Genomic DNA, 15,160 nt, shown 5'->3' on the forward strand with positions numbered 1-15,160 from the left:
GCTGGATGATGAAATGGTTGGATGATGAAATGGTTGGATGGATAAATGGCTGGATGGATAAATGGCTGGATGATGAAATTGTTGGATGATGAAATGGTTGGATGGATAAATGGTTGGATGATGAAATGGTTGGATGGATAAATGGTTGGATGATGAAATGGTTGGATGGATAAATGGTTGGATGATGAAATGGTTGGATGATGAAATGGCTGGATGATGAAATGGTTGGATGGATAAATGGTTGGATGGATAAATGGCTGGATGATGAAATGGTTGGATGATGAACTGGCTGGATGATGAAATGGTTGGATGATGAAATGGTTGGACTGATAAATGGTTGGATGATGAAATGGTTGGATGGATAAATGGTTGGATGATGAAATGGTTGGATGATGAAATGGTTGGATGATCAAATGGTTGGATGGATAAATGGTTGGATGATGAAATGGTTGGATGATGAAATGGCTGGATGATGAAATGGTTGGATGATGAAATGGTTGGACTGATAAATGGTTGGATGATGAAATGGTTGGATGGATAAATGGTTGGATGATGAAATGGTTGGATGATGAAATGGTTGGATGATGAAATGGTTGGATGGATAAATGGTTGGATGATGAAATGGTTGGATGATGAAATGGTTGGATGATGAAATGGCTGGATGATGAAATGGTTGGATGGATAAATGGTTGGATGATGAAATGGTTGGATGGATAAATGGTTGGATGGATAAATGGCTGGATGATGAAATGGTTGGATTATGAAATGGCGGGATGATGAAATGGTTGGATGATGAAATGGCGGGATGATGAAATGGTTGGATGATGAAATGGCGGGATGATGAAATGGTTGGATGATGAAATGGTTGGATGATGAAATGGTTGGATGGATAAATGGTTGGATGGATAAATGGCTGGATGATGAAATGGTTGGATGGATAAATGGTTGGATGGATAAATGGCTGGATGATGAAATGATTGGATGATGAAATGGTTGGATGGATAAATGGTTGGATGGATAAATGGCTGGATGATGAAATGGTTGGATGATGAAATGGTTGGATGATGAAATGGTCGGATGATGAAATGGTTGGATGATGAAATGATTGGATGATGAAATGGTTGGATGGATAAATGGTTGGATGGATAAATGGCTGGATGATGAAATGGTTGGATGATGAAATGGCTGGATGATGAAATGGTTGGATGATGAAATGGTTGGATGCATAAATGGTTGGATGATGAAATGGTTGGATGATGAAATGGTTGGATGGATAAATGGCTGGATGCTGAAATGGTTGGATGATGAAATGGTTGGATGATGAAATGGTTGGATGGATAAATGGTTGTATGGATAAATGGTTGGATGATGAAATGGTTGGATGGATAAATGGTTGGATGATGAAATGGTTGGATGATGAAATGGTTGGATGATGAAATGGTTGGATGGATAAATGGTTGGATGGATAAATGGTTGGATGATGAAATGGTTGGATGATAAAATGGTTGGATGGATAAATGGTTGGATGGATAAATGGTTGGATGATGAAATGGTTGGATGAGGAAATGATTGGATGATGAAATGGTTGGATGGATAAATGGTTGGATGATGAAATGGTTGGATGGATAAATGGCTGGATGATGAAATGGTTGGATGATGAAATGATTGGATGATGAAATGGTTGGATGATGAAATGGTTGGATGGATAAATGGTTGGATGGATAAATGGTTGGATGGATAAATGGTTGGATGGAGAAATGGTTGGATGGATAAATGGTTGGATGGATAAATGGTTGGATGGATAAATGGCTGGATGATGAAATGGTTGGATGATGAAATGGTTGGATGATAAAATGGCTGGATGATAAAATGGTTGGATGGATAAATGGTTGGATGGATAAATGGTTGGATGGATAAATGGTTGGATGAGGAAATGATTGGATGATGAAATGGTTGGATGGATAAATGGTTGGATGGATAAATGGTTGGATGATGAAATGGTTGGATGATGAAATGATTGGATGATGAAATGGTTGGATGGATAAATGGTTGGATGGATAAATGGCTGGATGATGAAATGGTTGGATGATGAAATGGCTGGATGATGAAATGGTTGGATGATGAAATGGTTGGACTGATAAATGGTTGGATGATGAAATGGTTGGATGGATAAATGGTTGGATGATGAAATGGTTGGATGATGAAATGGTTGGATGATGAAATGGTTGGATGGATAAATGGTTGGATGATGAAATGGTTGGATGATGAAATGATTGGATGATGAAATGGTTGGATGGATAAATGGTTGGATGGATAAATGGCTGGATGATGAAATGGTTGGATGATGAAATGGCTGGATGATGAAATGGTTGGATGGATAAATGGTTGGATGATGAAATGGTTGGATGGATAAATGGTTGGATGGATAAATGGCTGGATGATGAAATGGTTGGATTATGAAATGGCGGGATGATGAAATGGTTGGATGATGAAATGGCGGGATGATGAAATGGTTGGATGATGAAATAGCGGGATGATGAAATGGTTGGATGATGAAATGGTTGGATGATGAAATGGTTGGATGGATAAATGGTTGGATGGATAAATGGCTGGATGATGAAATGGTTGGATGGATAAATGGTTGGATGGATAAATGGCTGGATGATGAAATGATTGGATGATGAAATGGTTGGATGGATAAATGGTTGGATGATGAAATGGTCGGATGATGAAATGGTTGGATGATGAAATGATTGGATGATGAAATGGTTGGATGGATAAATGGTTGGATGGATAAATGGCTGGATGATGAAATGGTTGGATGATGAAATGGCTGGATGATGAAATGGTTGGATGATGAAATGGTTGGATGCATAAATGGTTGGATGATGAAATGGTTGGATGATGAAATGGTTGGATGGATAAATGGCTGGATGCTGAAATGGTTGGATGATGAAATGGTTGGATGATGAAATGGTTGGATGGATAAATGGTTGGATGGATAAATGGTTGGATGATGAAATGGTTGGATGGATAAATGGTTGGATGATGAAATGGTTGGATGATGAAATGGTTGGATGATGAAATGGTTGGATGGATAAATGGTTGGATGGATAAATGGTTGGATGATGAAATGGTTGGATGATAAAATGGTTGGATGGATAAATGGTTGAATGGATAAATGGTTGGATGATGAAATGGTTGGATGAGGAAATGATTGGATGATGAAATGGTTGGATGGATAAATGGTTGGATGATGAAATGGTTGGATGGATAAATGGCTGGATGATGAAATGGTTGGATGATGAAATGATTGGATGATGAAATGGTTGGATGGATAAATGGTTGGATGGATAAATGGTTGGATGATGAAATGGTTGGATGATGAAATGGTTGGATGATGAAATGGTTGGATGGATAAATGGTTGGATGGATAAATGGCTGGATGATGAAATGGTTGGATGATGAAATGGCTGGATGATGAAATGGTTGGATGGATAAATGGTTGGATGGATAAATGGTTGGATGGATAAATGGCTGGATGATGAAATGGTTGGATGATGAAATGGTTGGATGATAAAATGGCTGGATGATAAAATGGTTGGATGGATAAATGGTTGGATGGAGAAATGGTTGGATGGATAAATGGTTGGATGGATAAATGGTTGGATGGATAAATGGCTGGATGATGAAATGGTTGGATGATGAAATGGTTGGATGATAAAATGGCTGGATGATAAAATGGTTGGATGGATAAATGGTTGGATGGATAAATGGTTGGATGGATAAATGGTTGGATGAGGAAATGATTGGATGATGAAATGGTTGGATGGATAAATGGTTGGATGGATAAATGGTTGGATGGATAAATGGTTGGATGATGAAATGGTTGGATGATGAAATGATTGGATGATGAAATGGTTGGATGGATAAATGGTTGGATGGATAAATGGCTGGATGATGAAATGGTTGGATGATGAAATGGCTGGATGATGAAATGGTTGGATGATGAAATGGTTGGATGGATAAATGGTTGGATGATGAAATGGTTGGATGGATAAATGGCTGGATGATGAAATGGTTGGATGATGAAATGGCTGGATGGATAAATGGCTGGATGATGAAATGGTTGGATGATGAAATGGTTGGATGGATAAATGGATGGATGATGAAATGGTTGGATGGATAAATGATTGGATGGATAAATGGCTGGATGATGAAATGGTTGGATGATGAAATGGCGGGATGATGAAATGGTTGGATGATGAAATGGCGGGATGATGAAATGGTTGGATGATGAAATGGCGGGATGATGAAATGGTTGGATGATGAAATGGTTGGATGATGAAATGGTTGGATGGATAAATGGTTGGATGGATAAATGGCTGGATGATGAAATGGTTGGATGGATAAATGGTTGGATGGATAAATGGCTGGATGATGAAATGATTGGTTGATGAAATGGTTGGATGGATAAATGGTTGGATGGATAAATGGCTGGATGATGAAATGGTTGGATGATGAAATGGCGGGATGATGAAATGGTTGGATGATGAAATGGTTGGATGATGAAATGGTTGGATGGATAAATGGTTGGATGGATAAATGGCTGGATGATGAAATGGTTGGATGATGAAATGGCTGGATGATGAAATGGTTGGATGATGAAATGGCTGGATGGATAATGGTTGGATGATGAAATGGTTGGATGGATTAATGGTTGGATGATGAAATGGCTGGATGGATAATGGTTGGATGATGAAATGGTTGGATGGATAAATGGTTGGATGGATAAATGGTTGGATGATAAAATGGCTGGATGATGAAATGGTTGGATGATGAAATGGCTGGATGGATAATGGTTGGATGATGAAATGGTTGGATGGATAAATGGTTGGATGGATAAATGGTTGGATGGATAAATGGTTGGATGATGAAATGGTTGGATGGATAAATGGTTGGATGATGAAATGGTTGGATGATGAAATGGCTGGATGGATAAATGGCTGGATGATGAAATGGTTGGATGATGAAATGGTTGGATGGATAAATGGATGGATGATGAAATGGTTGGATGGATAAATGGTTGGATGGATAAATGGCTGGATGATGAAATGGTTGGATTATGAAATGGCGGGATGATGAAATGGTTGGATGATGAAATGGCGGGATGATGAAATGGTTGGATGATGAAATGGCGGGATGATGAAATGGTTGGATGATGAAATGGTTGGATGATGAAATGGTTGGATGGATAAATGGTTGGATGGATAAATGGCTGGATGATGAAATGGTTGGATGGATAAATGGTTGGATGGATAAATGGCTGGATGATGAAATGATTGGTTGATGAAATGGTTGGATGGATAAATGGTTGGATGGATAAATGGCTGGATGATGAAATGGTTGGATGATGAAATGGCGGGATGATGAAATGGTTGGATGATGAAATGGTTGGATGATGAAATGGTTGGATGGATAAATGGTTGGATGGATAAATGGCTGGATGATGAAATGGTTGGATGATGAAATGGCTGGATGATGAAATGGTTGGATGATGAAATGGCTGGATGGATAATGGTTGGATGATGAAATGGTTGGATGGATAAATGGTTGGATGATGAAATGGCTGGATGGATAATGGTTGGATGATGAAATGGTTGGATGGATAAATGGTTGGATGGATAAATGGTTGGATGATAAAATGGCTGGATGATGAAATGGTTGGATGATGAAATGGCTGGATGGATAATGGTTGGATGATGAAATGGTTGGATGGATAAATGGTTGGATGGATAAATGGTTGGATGGATAAATGGTTGGATGATAAAATGGCTGGATGATGAAATGGTTGGATGATGAAATGGTTGGATGATGAAATGGTTGGATGATGAAATGGCTGGATGGATAATGGTTGGATGATGAAATTGTTGGATGGATAAATGGTTGGATGGATAAATGGTTGGATGGATAAATGGTTGGATGATAAAATGGCTGGATGATGAAATGGTTGGATGGATAAATGGTTGGATGGATAAATGGTTGGATGATAAAATGGCTGGATGATGAAATGGTTGGATGATGAAATGGTTGGATGATGAAATGGTTGGATGAGGAAATGGCTGGATGGATAATGGTTGGATGATGAAATGGTTGGATGGATAAATGGTTGGATGGATAAATGGTTGGATGGATAAATGGTTGGATGATGAAATGGTTGGATGATGAAATGGTTGGATGATGAAATGGCTGGATGGATAATGGTTGGATGATGAAATTGTTGGATGGATAAATGGTTGGATGGATAAATGGTTGGATGGATAAATGGTTGGATGATAAAATGGCTGGATGATGAAATGGTTGGATGGATAAATGGTTGGATGGATAAATGGTTGGATGATAAAATGGCTGGATGATGAAATGGTTGGATGATGAAATGGTTGGATGATGAAATGGTTGGATGAGGAAATGGCTGGATGGATAATGGTTGGATGATGAAATGGTTGGATGGATAAATTGTTGGATGGATAAATGGTTGGATGGATAAATGGTTGGATGATAAAATGGCTGGATGATGAAATGGTTGGATGATGAAATGGTTGGATGGATAAATGGCTGGATGATGAAATGGTTGGATGATGAAATGGCGGGATGATGAAATGGTTGGTTGCCTGACCGAGTACCTCGTCTCTGCTCCTGCTCCTACACCTGGCTGTGGTTCCTGTCTCCGGCTCGACTCGCGCCTTTGACTGTCCCGATAACCACGGCTGGATGAAGCTCGTCTGCTGGACTTTATATATGTAGTTGTAGATTTAGATAAGTTAATTCTTCTCTAAGAGTTCTGGTAAATCGCCTGTCCGTCCTGGGGGAGGATCCCTCCTTCATGTGGGCACCCCTGAGGTTTCTTCGTTTTTTCCGGAATCCGGTTTTTTTGGGAGTTTTTCCTTACCGCGAAGGGGGGTCTAAGGGCAGGGATGCCAGTATAGCTTAGTCAGTTTGTTAGTTTATTTTAGTATTTTTCTATTGAACTCTTTGTATTCGTGATCCTTTTGATTTCATGTTTTACTTCGAAGCCCATCGAGACAACTGTTGTTGTGATTTTGGGCTATACAAATAAAATTGAATTGAATTGAATTGAATTGGATGATGAAATGGTTGGATGATGAAATGGCTGGATGGATAAATGGTTGGATGGATAAATGGTTGGATGGATAAATGGCTGGATGATGAAATGGTTGGATGATGAAATGGCTGGATGGATAAATGGTTGGATGGATAAATGGTTGGATGGATAAATGGCTGGATGATGAAATGGTTGGATGATGAAATGGCTGGATGGATAATGGTTGGATGATGAAATGGTTGGATGGATAAATGGTTGGATGGATAAATGGCTGGATGATGAAATGGTTGGATGAGACAGAACAGGTAAAGGATGAGGCCTGGATGGAAGTCATTACAGGAGCATGTGGGTCAAATAGGATGAGCAGAGCAGGACGGATGACTGTATATGAGACCTGTGAATGACTCCGCCCCCCTGGCGTTCCAAACAGGAAGTACCCTCAATAGACTTCCATAGAGACATGAACAGCTGTTCCTGTTACTCATTCCATTGGTCAGAAGAACTGTTCTGGATTCTTTTACCTTTTTTTAAACATCTTTTAGAAAATCCTCTTTTATTTTCAGGATATTATAAACTGACCAATCAGATGTTAAATTAAAGTAGGTGGAGCCTGCTGGCCCCCACGTCCAACTTTCAAGTTTGATAGATTTTGTGGAGCCTGCTTTCTAGGGTGTAGGGGTGTGGCCTTCCAACAAGCTCACTCCTGATTGGTGAGAGTAGTTGCCATAGAAACATCAACTCAGACCGACTCAAACCAATCAGAGCTTACTGACGACATCTGGCTCCAACATGGCGGCGTCTAGATCACAAAAAGTGGTGACTAAATTGACTTCATTTGGTTGGAGGTGGAAATAAACCGTTACCCACCGATGACATCACGCAGTCCAGCCAACGAGCAGGAAGTAGAAGGAAAGGACAGATGAATGAATGAGGAAAACACGGCTAACAGCGAGGAAATCTGTAAATCGCTCTTCCACAAATGAACCAAACGGGTTCCATGTGGCCGTTTTCCACTTTGGAATCTGCTTCCATTTAATTGACGAAGAAAAAATGTAGGTCAGGTCAAAAGAGACGTAAGAACAAAGAAAGTTCTTGGTTTTTTTTATGTTCTTTGTTTCCACGATGAACCACAGAACCAGCAGCACTGCTCGTCCAGTTTGTTCCTGCTTCACTCGGCTCATTCATGCACAAAGCTTTATTCCTCACAAGCATATTCATCTGTTGATTTGCATAAATGGAAGAATGTGTTTTCTGTAATACACAAATAGCAGTGAGACACCATTGTGTGCTTGGAGTTATCTCTCAGTGAGAAGCATCATTCAATCAGCCTGAGAATGGAGGCTCCAGCTCATCATTTCACCACATTAAATAATAATTAAAACGGGTTACAGGAATTCAGAACAGCTCATTGTTCTGATCTCTGTTAATCAAAGAAAGGCTCTCTAAATAATTCTATTCAGTCCAAATGTTTCGTCTGGTTTTGCAGATGTGGGATGAGCCGGAACTGGCCAGAAGCCAAAAGCGCTTTCCTCTGACGGAGCAACAAAATCAGGAAAATAAAGACGGTTTCTCTCAGGAGGAAGAACTTCTTCTGTCTGCAGACTCGGCTCATCGCTGGCTGCAGGTCTCCAGGTTGTCGTGGACGTGTCCTAACAACCCCGGTCCTTGGGGAACCCCGCCCTGCACGTCTTCCATGTTGCCCCGCTCATGCTCACCTCCTCATCATCAGACTCTGCAGAAGTCTGACCATGAATCATCACAGGCATTGTTGGATTGAAGGTGCAGGCAGGAGGTGCAGAAGCATGAGTGAGGTAGAAACATTGTTAAAGGGCTGCATATATTTGTATTATCATTCTGACTGTTGATTTAAACTGTGATTGACCTGTTTGACCGAATGTGATTGACTACTAAAGAAGTTAAGCTTTGTGTGCAGAAAAGCTTCCACGCGCCATTCTAAGAGGAAAAATCACCGCCAGCAAAACAGGAAGTGTCTGGAAAGTAGCTGATGATGACTGAAAATCGAACCGCTTTATACGGAAACCTTTGACCCTTTCTAGAAGTGCAACAAGTTTCAAAGCTACAAGTGCATTGATAACTACTGATGATACTGGACGTCTGCAGAAACTGGAGCCCAGAAGGATCAGGATGCTGTTTAAGCTCGAGGGGGTTTTGTTTTCTAGCTAAGACCCTCTAAGCATGCTGCACTTTTATCTGGTGTCTCTTCTTTACATTTGTAAATTCATATTAAAATATTTGACAGAAATAAACCTGAAACGGTCATTGTTTTGAAAATGCCCTGCAGTATCTGATGTTAACACTGGGTGTCAACGTTAGACTGTGGATCATTTCTGAGTCTTTGTGTGTTTTTGTTTCATTCTTATTTTCTTCACTTTATCAATACAAACGATAGGTGTAGAAAATAAGAATGAAACAAAAAAGGCGCAGGAAAGAAAGGTTCCGTAAAAAAGACTGTTTAGGATTCAAGATTCATTAATTATCTAATGTAAAATATATAGTAAACATGTAGAAAAAAAATTAAAATAAAAAGAGTTCAATTTTAAAAAATTGAAATTAGTAATGAGTGAAAAAAATAATGTCTACATGCACTCCTAAAAACAACTAACTATATCAAATAAATGGGTGTTAAATGAGGCAGTGCAGATATTGTAATTGGCAGCCAAAAGTCAGTGTGGACGTGTGCTGAAGGACAGAGGGACAACCTGTGGGCCCCTCCTGTCAGCCAAGGCTTCTGATTGGCTAGGACTGAGGTTGTTCTGGTGACTGTGACATCATCTGTGCTCTTCCTCATGTAAGCAGTGATGGTCTCTGCAGGTCAGGGGAGTTTTTATAGGTGGCAGCCTGTCTGAAGATGCGGCAAAGCAGTTCCAAAGAGCCTCCAATGGCCCCTCATTTATGCTTAGCATTTAACACGACATGCTGGGTGAGAAACAACTGTAAAACACTGGTAAGAGTGAAACTCAAATATTTATTTGTAAAACGTGTTTTTGTTTCATTTCTGCAGTGTACTCCGATCCAGAAGGGGGCGATAATGCTCCATCAAGCTGCTCTGCAAACCACAACTTCGACAAAGAAGAAAAGGGAACCAGGAGGGTTGCCAAATTGGGTACAATTCCCCCAAACGTTGCCTCTTTTAGATAGTCTGCACTGGCAAGTAAATACAAGTTTTTTTCATTTTTATTTAATAATAAAAATAAATAGGATTATGTTATTAAATAATTGGCATGACTATATAGACGTGTTTGTATTCATGCTGTTCTGGCTGGAAAATGTCGGATTGATCTGGCAACCCAAACTACCGTCTTGAGTAGTTTGTTTTTCTGTGTCAATACAGTTTTATGTTTTGGCTCAAAACACTTGAGTATGCTCCCGCAGTTATTACCTCTCCGGAAGTGTCCTCAGTTTATGAAGATCGTTTTCAACCTGCAGAAGCAGGCGCGCGCGCCCGTGTGTGAATCCGCGCGCTTCGATGAGCACATCCGCAGATTCATCAGAGAAAACACGCAGGTTTGTGGAGACCAGAGTCTGACTCCGGAGATCAAACTCCGATTATTTACCCCGAGCTGCAGATTCTGGAGGGAGAGTCCGGACCTGTGGCCGTTCGGGGATCCGTACTGGGCGCTGTACTGGCCGGGGGGACAGGCGCTCTGCAGGTCGGTCTAGGAACCCTGGTGGGAGTGCGGGTGCTGCTGCAGTTCCCTAACCCCGCCTCTCCCCGCAGATTCCTCCTGGACTCCCCCGCAGAGTGTCGGGGTAAGGCGGTGCTGGATGTGGGCAGCGGCTGCGGGGCTGCAGCCATCGCCGCTCGGTTCTGCGGAGCCTCCCGGGTGGTAGCGAACGATACGGATCCCGGTAGGAGACAATTAGCGCCATACTTTTGTTTTTCTCTAAACTTTATTGACAAACAACATAATACAACAACCGAATGAATGTCTAAGGGGGGGCACGTGTACCATTTGCAGAAGGAAAACGATATATATAGATATATCTATAGATATAGGTATATATTGAAGGAATTTGTATTGGTAGTCTTATTTTTATTACGTTTTCTGTTATTACTTGAAGTTTTAGTTTCATAGATTAAGTGTGTGCTTTAACAGAACTTTGTGCATCCTGACTTCACTGACCTCACATTCCTTAGGATGGTTTACGGACAGCAACTGTCAGTCATTCCCCTACAGAGAAGGGGGATGCTGACCTCTCGGGGCACTGGCCAGCAGAAATGGAGCCAGCACTCTAATCTAAACCACATGAGGAACAGATTATATATGTGAGAACCTCTCTGGATGTCCAGTTCTCAGGAAGAACAAAAGACTGAACTTTGACCCAGAACCTCCATGGATTTCCTGCTGTCAATCTGATTTGTGGTGGACAGGAAGGGACGGAGTTTACTGCAACACTAGGTGTCCCTTTGAAGTCATTCCCTGAGGAGAGGAACTGGTCACGGAGAATGACCCTCTACGATTGCCTGAAGGAGGAGACGGATCATCGATCAGCCAATGCGAGTGTTCCGGGGCGGAGATTCGACGGAGGAAAACGCCCAGAATTCATCTTTAAAAGTTTCAGCAGAGTACAATTTTATTGTCTTCTGTCTTGTGGCCTTTCATGTAAAACGCCTGTAACTTCTTGCGTTTTGTAGGCCTTCTAAAATGAGGACCCAGATCTGTTTTAATTCTGTCTTAGAACTTTTGTTAGGGAATAAACCTTCTGTGACTTTATCCGGCTGAATCCTGGTCTTCTATCTCTCCCGACTATCAGAACACGCATGGAAAAATCTCAGAGCGAAAGATATTTTCCAACAATATCTATAGATATATCTATAGATATATATAACTTTATTAGGTTGAGCTGGAAGTGGAGCCTTTCTATGGGTGATGTCACTCACTCCAGTTCACACATACGGTCAATGCTTGGAACCCATGAATCCTCACTTTACATTTCTGCAAATGTCAGTTTAGGTTCCTTTATAGGGTTAAATAAGCAAATGTTTAGTTTGATTGCAGTAAAAATTGCAGTGCATCCCTGTGAAATGCTTCTCATGCAGTTGCAGGTGTTGCAGTCCGCATGAACTGCGAGCTGAATGGCGTGGAGCCGCCTGTTTGCGTGACGGACAACCTGATCGGATCAGAACCTGAAGACTTCCAGGTTATCCTCCTCGGGGACATGTTCTACGACGACGCCCTCGCCGCCAGCCTTCACAGCTGGCTGGACCGCTGCATTAAAAGTCAGGGGACCAAAGTCCTGATCGGGGATCCCGGGCGAACTCAGTTTGAGGATTTCTCCTCCACGAATGTCCTGCGGCGTTTGGCGCAGTTTGAGCTGCCCGAGAGCGTCAGAGAAGAAAACTATGGTCTGAGCTGCAGCAGCGTGTGGAGATATCATCCTGAACTCTGAGAACAGAAGTGGATTTGACCTCAAAAACATGAATAAATCAAAGTGCTAGATATCACACCGGTCCTCCTCTTCATGTCATCTCTCATTTGAATTTTAACACACTTGTGGCGTGTCGGGTTTGGCTCAGTTATCATCTTTGGATTAAAAAGGCCTCTTTCTAAATTCTTAGTGTAACCCTGTCTATCCAATATGAACTGAAGGAATTTATATTTTTTGTCCTCAGTTTTCAGTCTTACTTTTTATTACATTGAATCTTAGTCTTGTGCTGAAGTGTGCACTTTAACGTTCTTTGAACTTTGAAGGGACATGCTGCAATTGCATATGTAAGGACAAAGCAGGTCTTGTGACATCAGCTCTACGTGTCGAGTGGCTCGCTGGAATTTTTAAGTGGTTGGCTTCGTCCAAGACCAAAAACCTGAGAAATCCTACAACCCTTGAATTTGCACATCTCTTGCAACACCTTTTGCAGACAAGAGTTCAAGTGGAGAACATTCAGATCACAGCAACAGCCATCATCTTAAACCCTCAGTTCTAGATAACTTTGAGTTGGAAATCTGACAAACACAGAAGACGCTGTTACCAGGGTAACGGCAGAATGCGCTGAGCCTTAAAAGGCAGAGGGAAGCGTCCTCAGCGCCACAGGAAGATCGTCTCTTCTAAAACAGTATTCAGTCATTTTTCATGTTCTTTAGAGAATGACAGAAGTAGCTCCACCAGGACGAATCGCGCGTCTTTTGTTTGTTTTTGTTGGAGGTGCAGCACAGAGGTCACACGGTGATGCAGCAGATGCTATGGTGGACGTCCTGCGTTATGTAGTTTCAGGTTTAAAAGACTAAAAAAAGATCAATCATTAAAGATAACTTCAATCATTTTCTTAACTTAGCTCCGTTAGGTTTCCATGTAGAGTTTAGACTAGTGATCTTCTGTTAGAGGAAAACTTTGAGAAAATAGCCAAAGCTTCTTTTAGTGCATCTCTAAAAGCAGGCAGGCTTTTTGGAGTCCAAGATCAGAGCCAAAGGATAAAAAGTTCTTCCTACGTTTAAATGACAAGGAAGATTTGGTGGTTTAATTTAGTGAAGTGTGGAGTGTGAGATTAACAAATGGTGAAGGTGGTCAAGAAAGTGTGACTGCAGCAGCTCTTTGTTCATGTTTGATTAGATCGAGAGGGGAAAACATAAATCCTGGCATTTCCTCTTTGACAAACCCTTGATAAACGTCATTTTGGAGTCATCGAGTCGGCTTCAAAACTGGATTTTCTCAGGAGTCTTTCTCCGACAGACATCAAGGTAAGACATACATGATCAATAGTTTGAGGTTATACTCTCCAATACACGTTACAAAGAGCTCTCCTTCTGATTCTACAGTGGATTGAAACAGTTGGAACAATTGTACAGAAGTTGTGTCATATTTATTCTGATCTACTGTGTGACCATGGATGCTAAAATAGAATAGAAAAGAATAGAAAATATAGAACAGAATAGAATAGAATAGAATCCTTTCTTGTCACTATACACATGTACAAGTCGCATCACACGCGCATACAGTGAAATGAAAGCCGCTCACTATTCAGTGCAAACATGCATGAGAAAAGTAATCTCACAAAAATAATAGAATAATAAAATAATTTCACAAAAATGAAGAGCACAATTTACAAAGTAGAAAATGTCCAATAGAAATTTCTGCAGAGTTAAAACAAAAAAAACAGCTATGCCCATGATGGCAGAGATATATTGCACTTAATATATTGCACATGATGAGATGGTGTTGACATGATGAGATGCGCATAGTGGGAGAGAGAGAGATGGGCGTGGAGCTGTCAGTGTCAGTGCATGTGTGAGTTCAGGATGGTTATGGCTTAAGGCGGTTTGTCCTTGATTTGATGCACCTGTAGCACCTTCCTGAGGGCAGCAGGTCAAACAGCTTTGTCTACCCTCTGCAGCCTCTCCCTGTCCGCCATGGTGCAGCTGCCATACCACACTGTAATGCAGTACGTCAGAAGGCTTTCAATGGACGTACGGTAGGAGGTTGTCATCAGGCTGGGGTCCAGATTGTTCTTCCTGAGGACCCGCAGAAAGTGGAGTCTCTGCTGGGCCTTCTTGATGACCTCTGTGATGTTTTCTGTCCAGAAGATGTTAAAGAATACGACTCCCAGAAACCAGAAGGTGTGGACCCTCTCCACACGCTCTCCATTGATGTAGAGGGGAGCTGGGTCGGTGCTGGCCTCCTGAAGTCCACCATGATTTCCTTGGTTTTCTGGGTGTTCAGAGCTAAGTTGTTGAGCTAAAATACAAATGTGTGCAGAAATGCTTGTGCAGGACTTGTCTTCCAGGAAGCAGAAGTAGATGCCCAGCAACAGCGAGCTATCTTTGCAAAACAGGAAGCGCACCCTAAACCACAGAGTTCAACTGCAGAGACAGCATCGCATACGGCTAAGGCAGCTGTGACCCCCCACCCCCTTTAGAGCATGCATATCCAAAGTCCGGCCTGGGGGCCAAATTTTGTTCAAATTTCTACTGGCCCACGGTTTCTTGTCTTAAAATCAGTAATGTGCGGTCCAATGCACTTCCTAAGATTTCTATGATTTCTTGATTGTGATCTGTTAAACTACGTTATAAGCTGTTGCGC

General features: G+C 41.4%; 1 protein-coding gene and 1 long non-coding RNA gene across 2 annotated transcripts in view; one reads left to right on the forward strand and one right to left on the reverse strand.

Annotated features, from left to right (window-relative positions):
• LOC144992580 (uncharacterized) overlaps positions 1 to 10,837 on the reverse strand; it is a 34,597-nt gene extending 23,760 nt beyond the window's left edge. The window contains exon 1 of the long non-coding RNA XR_013656649.1: positions 10,699 to 10,837. This is a non-coding gene — a long non-coding RNA (uncharacterized LOC144992580). The remainder of the gene's footprint in view (positions 1 to 10,698) is intronic.
• On the forward strand, positions 9,913 to 12,590 carry etfbkmt (electron transfer flavoprotein subunit beta lysine methyltransferase). The gene is made up of 5 exons (XM_078949434.1): positions 9,913 to 10,064; positions 10,146 to 10,295; positions 10,571 to 10,794; positions 10,863 to 10,993; positions 12,186 to 12,590. The coding sequence occupies exons 1-5, from the start codon at positions 9,993 to 9,995 to the stop codon at positions 12,533 to 12,535; spliced, it is 927 nt and encodes a 308-aa protein (XP_078805560.1). The 5' UTR covers positions 9,913 to 9,992; the 3' UTR covers positions 12,536 to 12,590.
• Positions 12,591 to 15,160: the final 2,570 nt, after the last annotated feature.

Source organism: Oryzias latipes, chromosome 6 (genome assembly GCF_053564925.1).
Source record: "Oryzias latipes strain Hd-rR chromosome 6, Olatipes_Hd-rR_3.1".
Taxonomy (NCBI): domain Eukaryota; kingdom Metazoa; phylum Chordata; class Actinopteri; order Beloniformes; family Adrianichthyidae; genus Oryzias; species Oryzias latipes.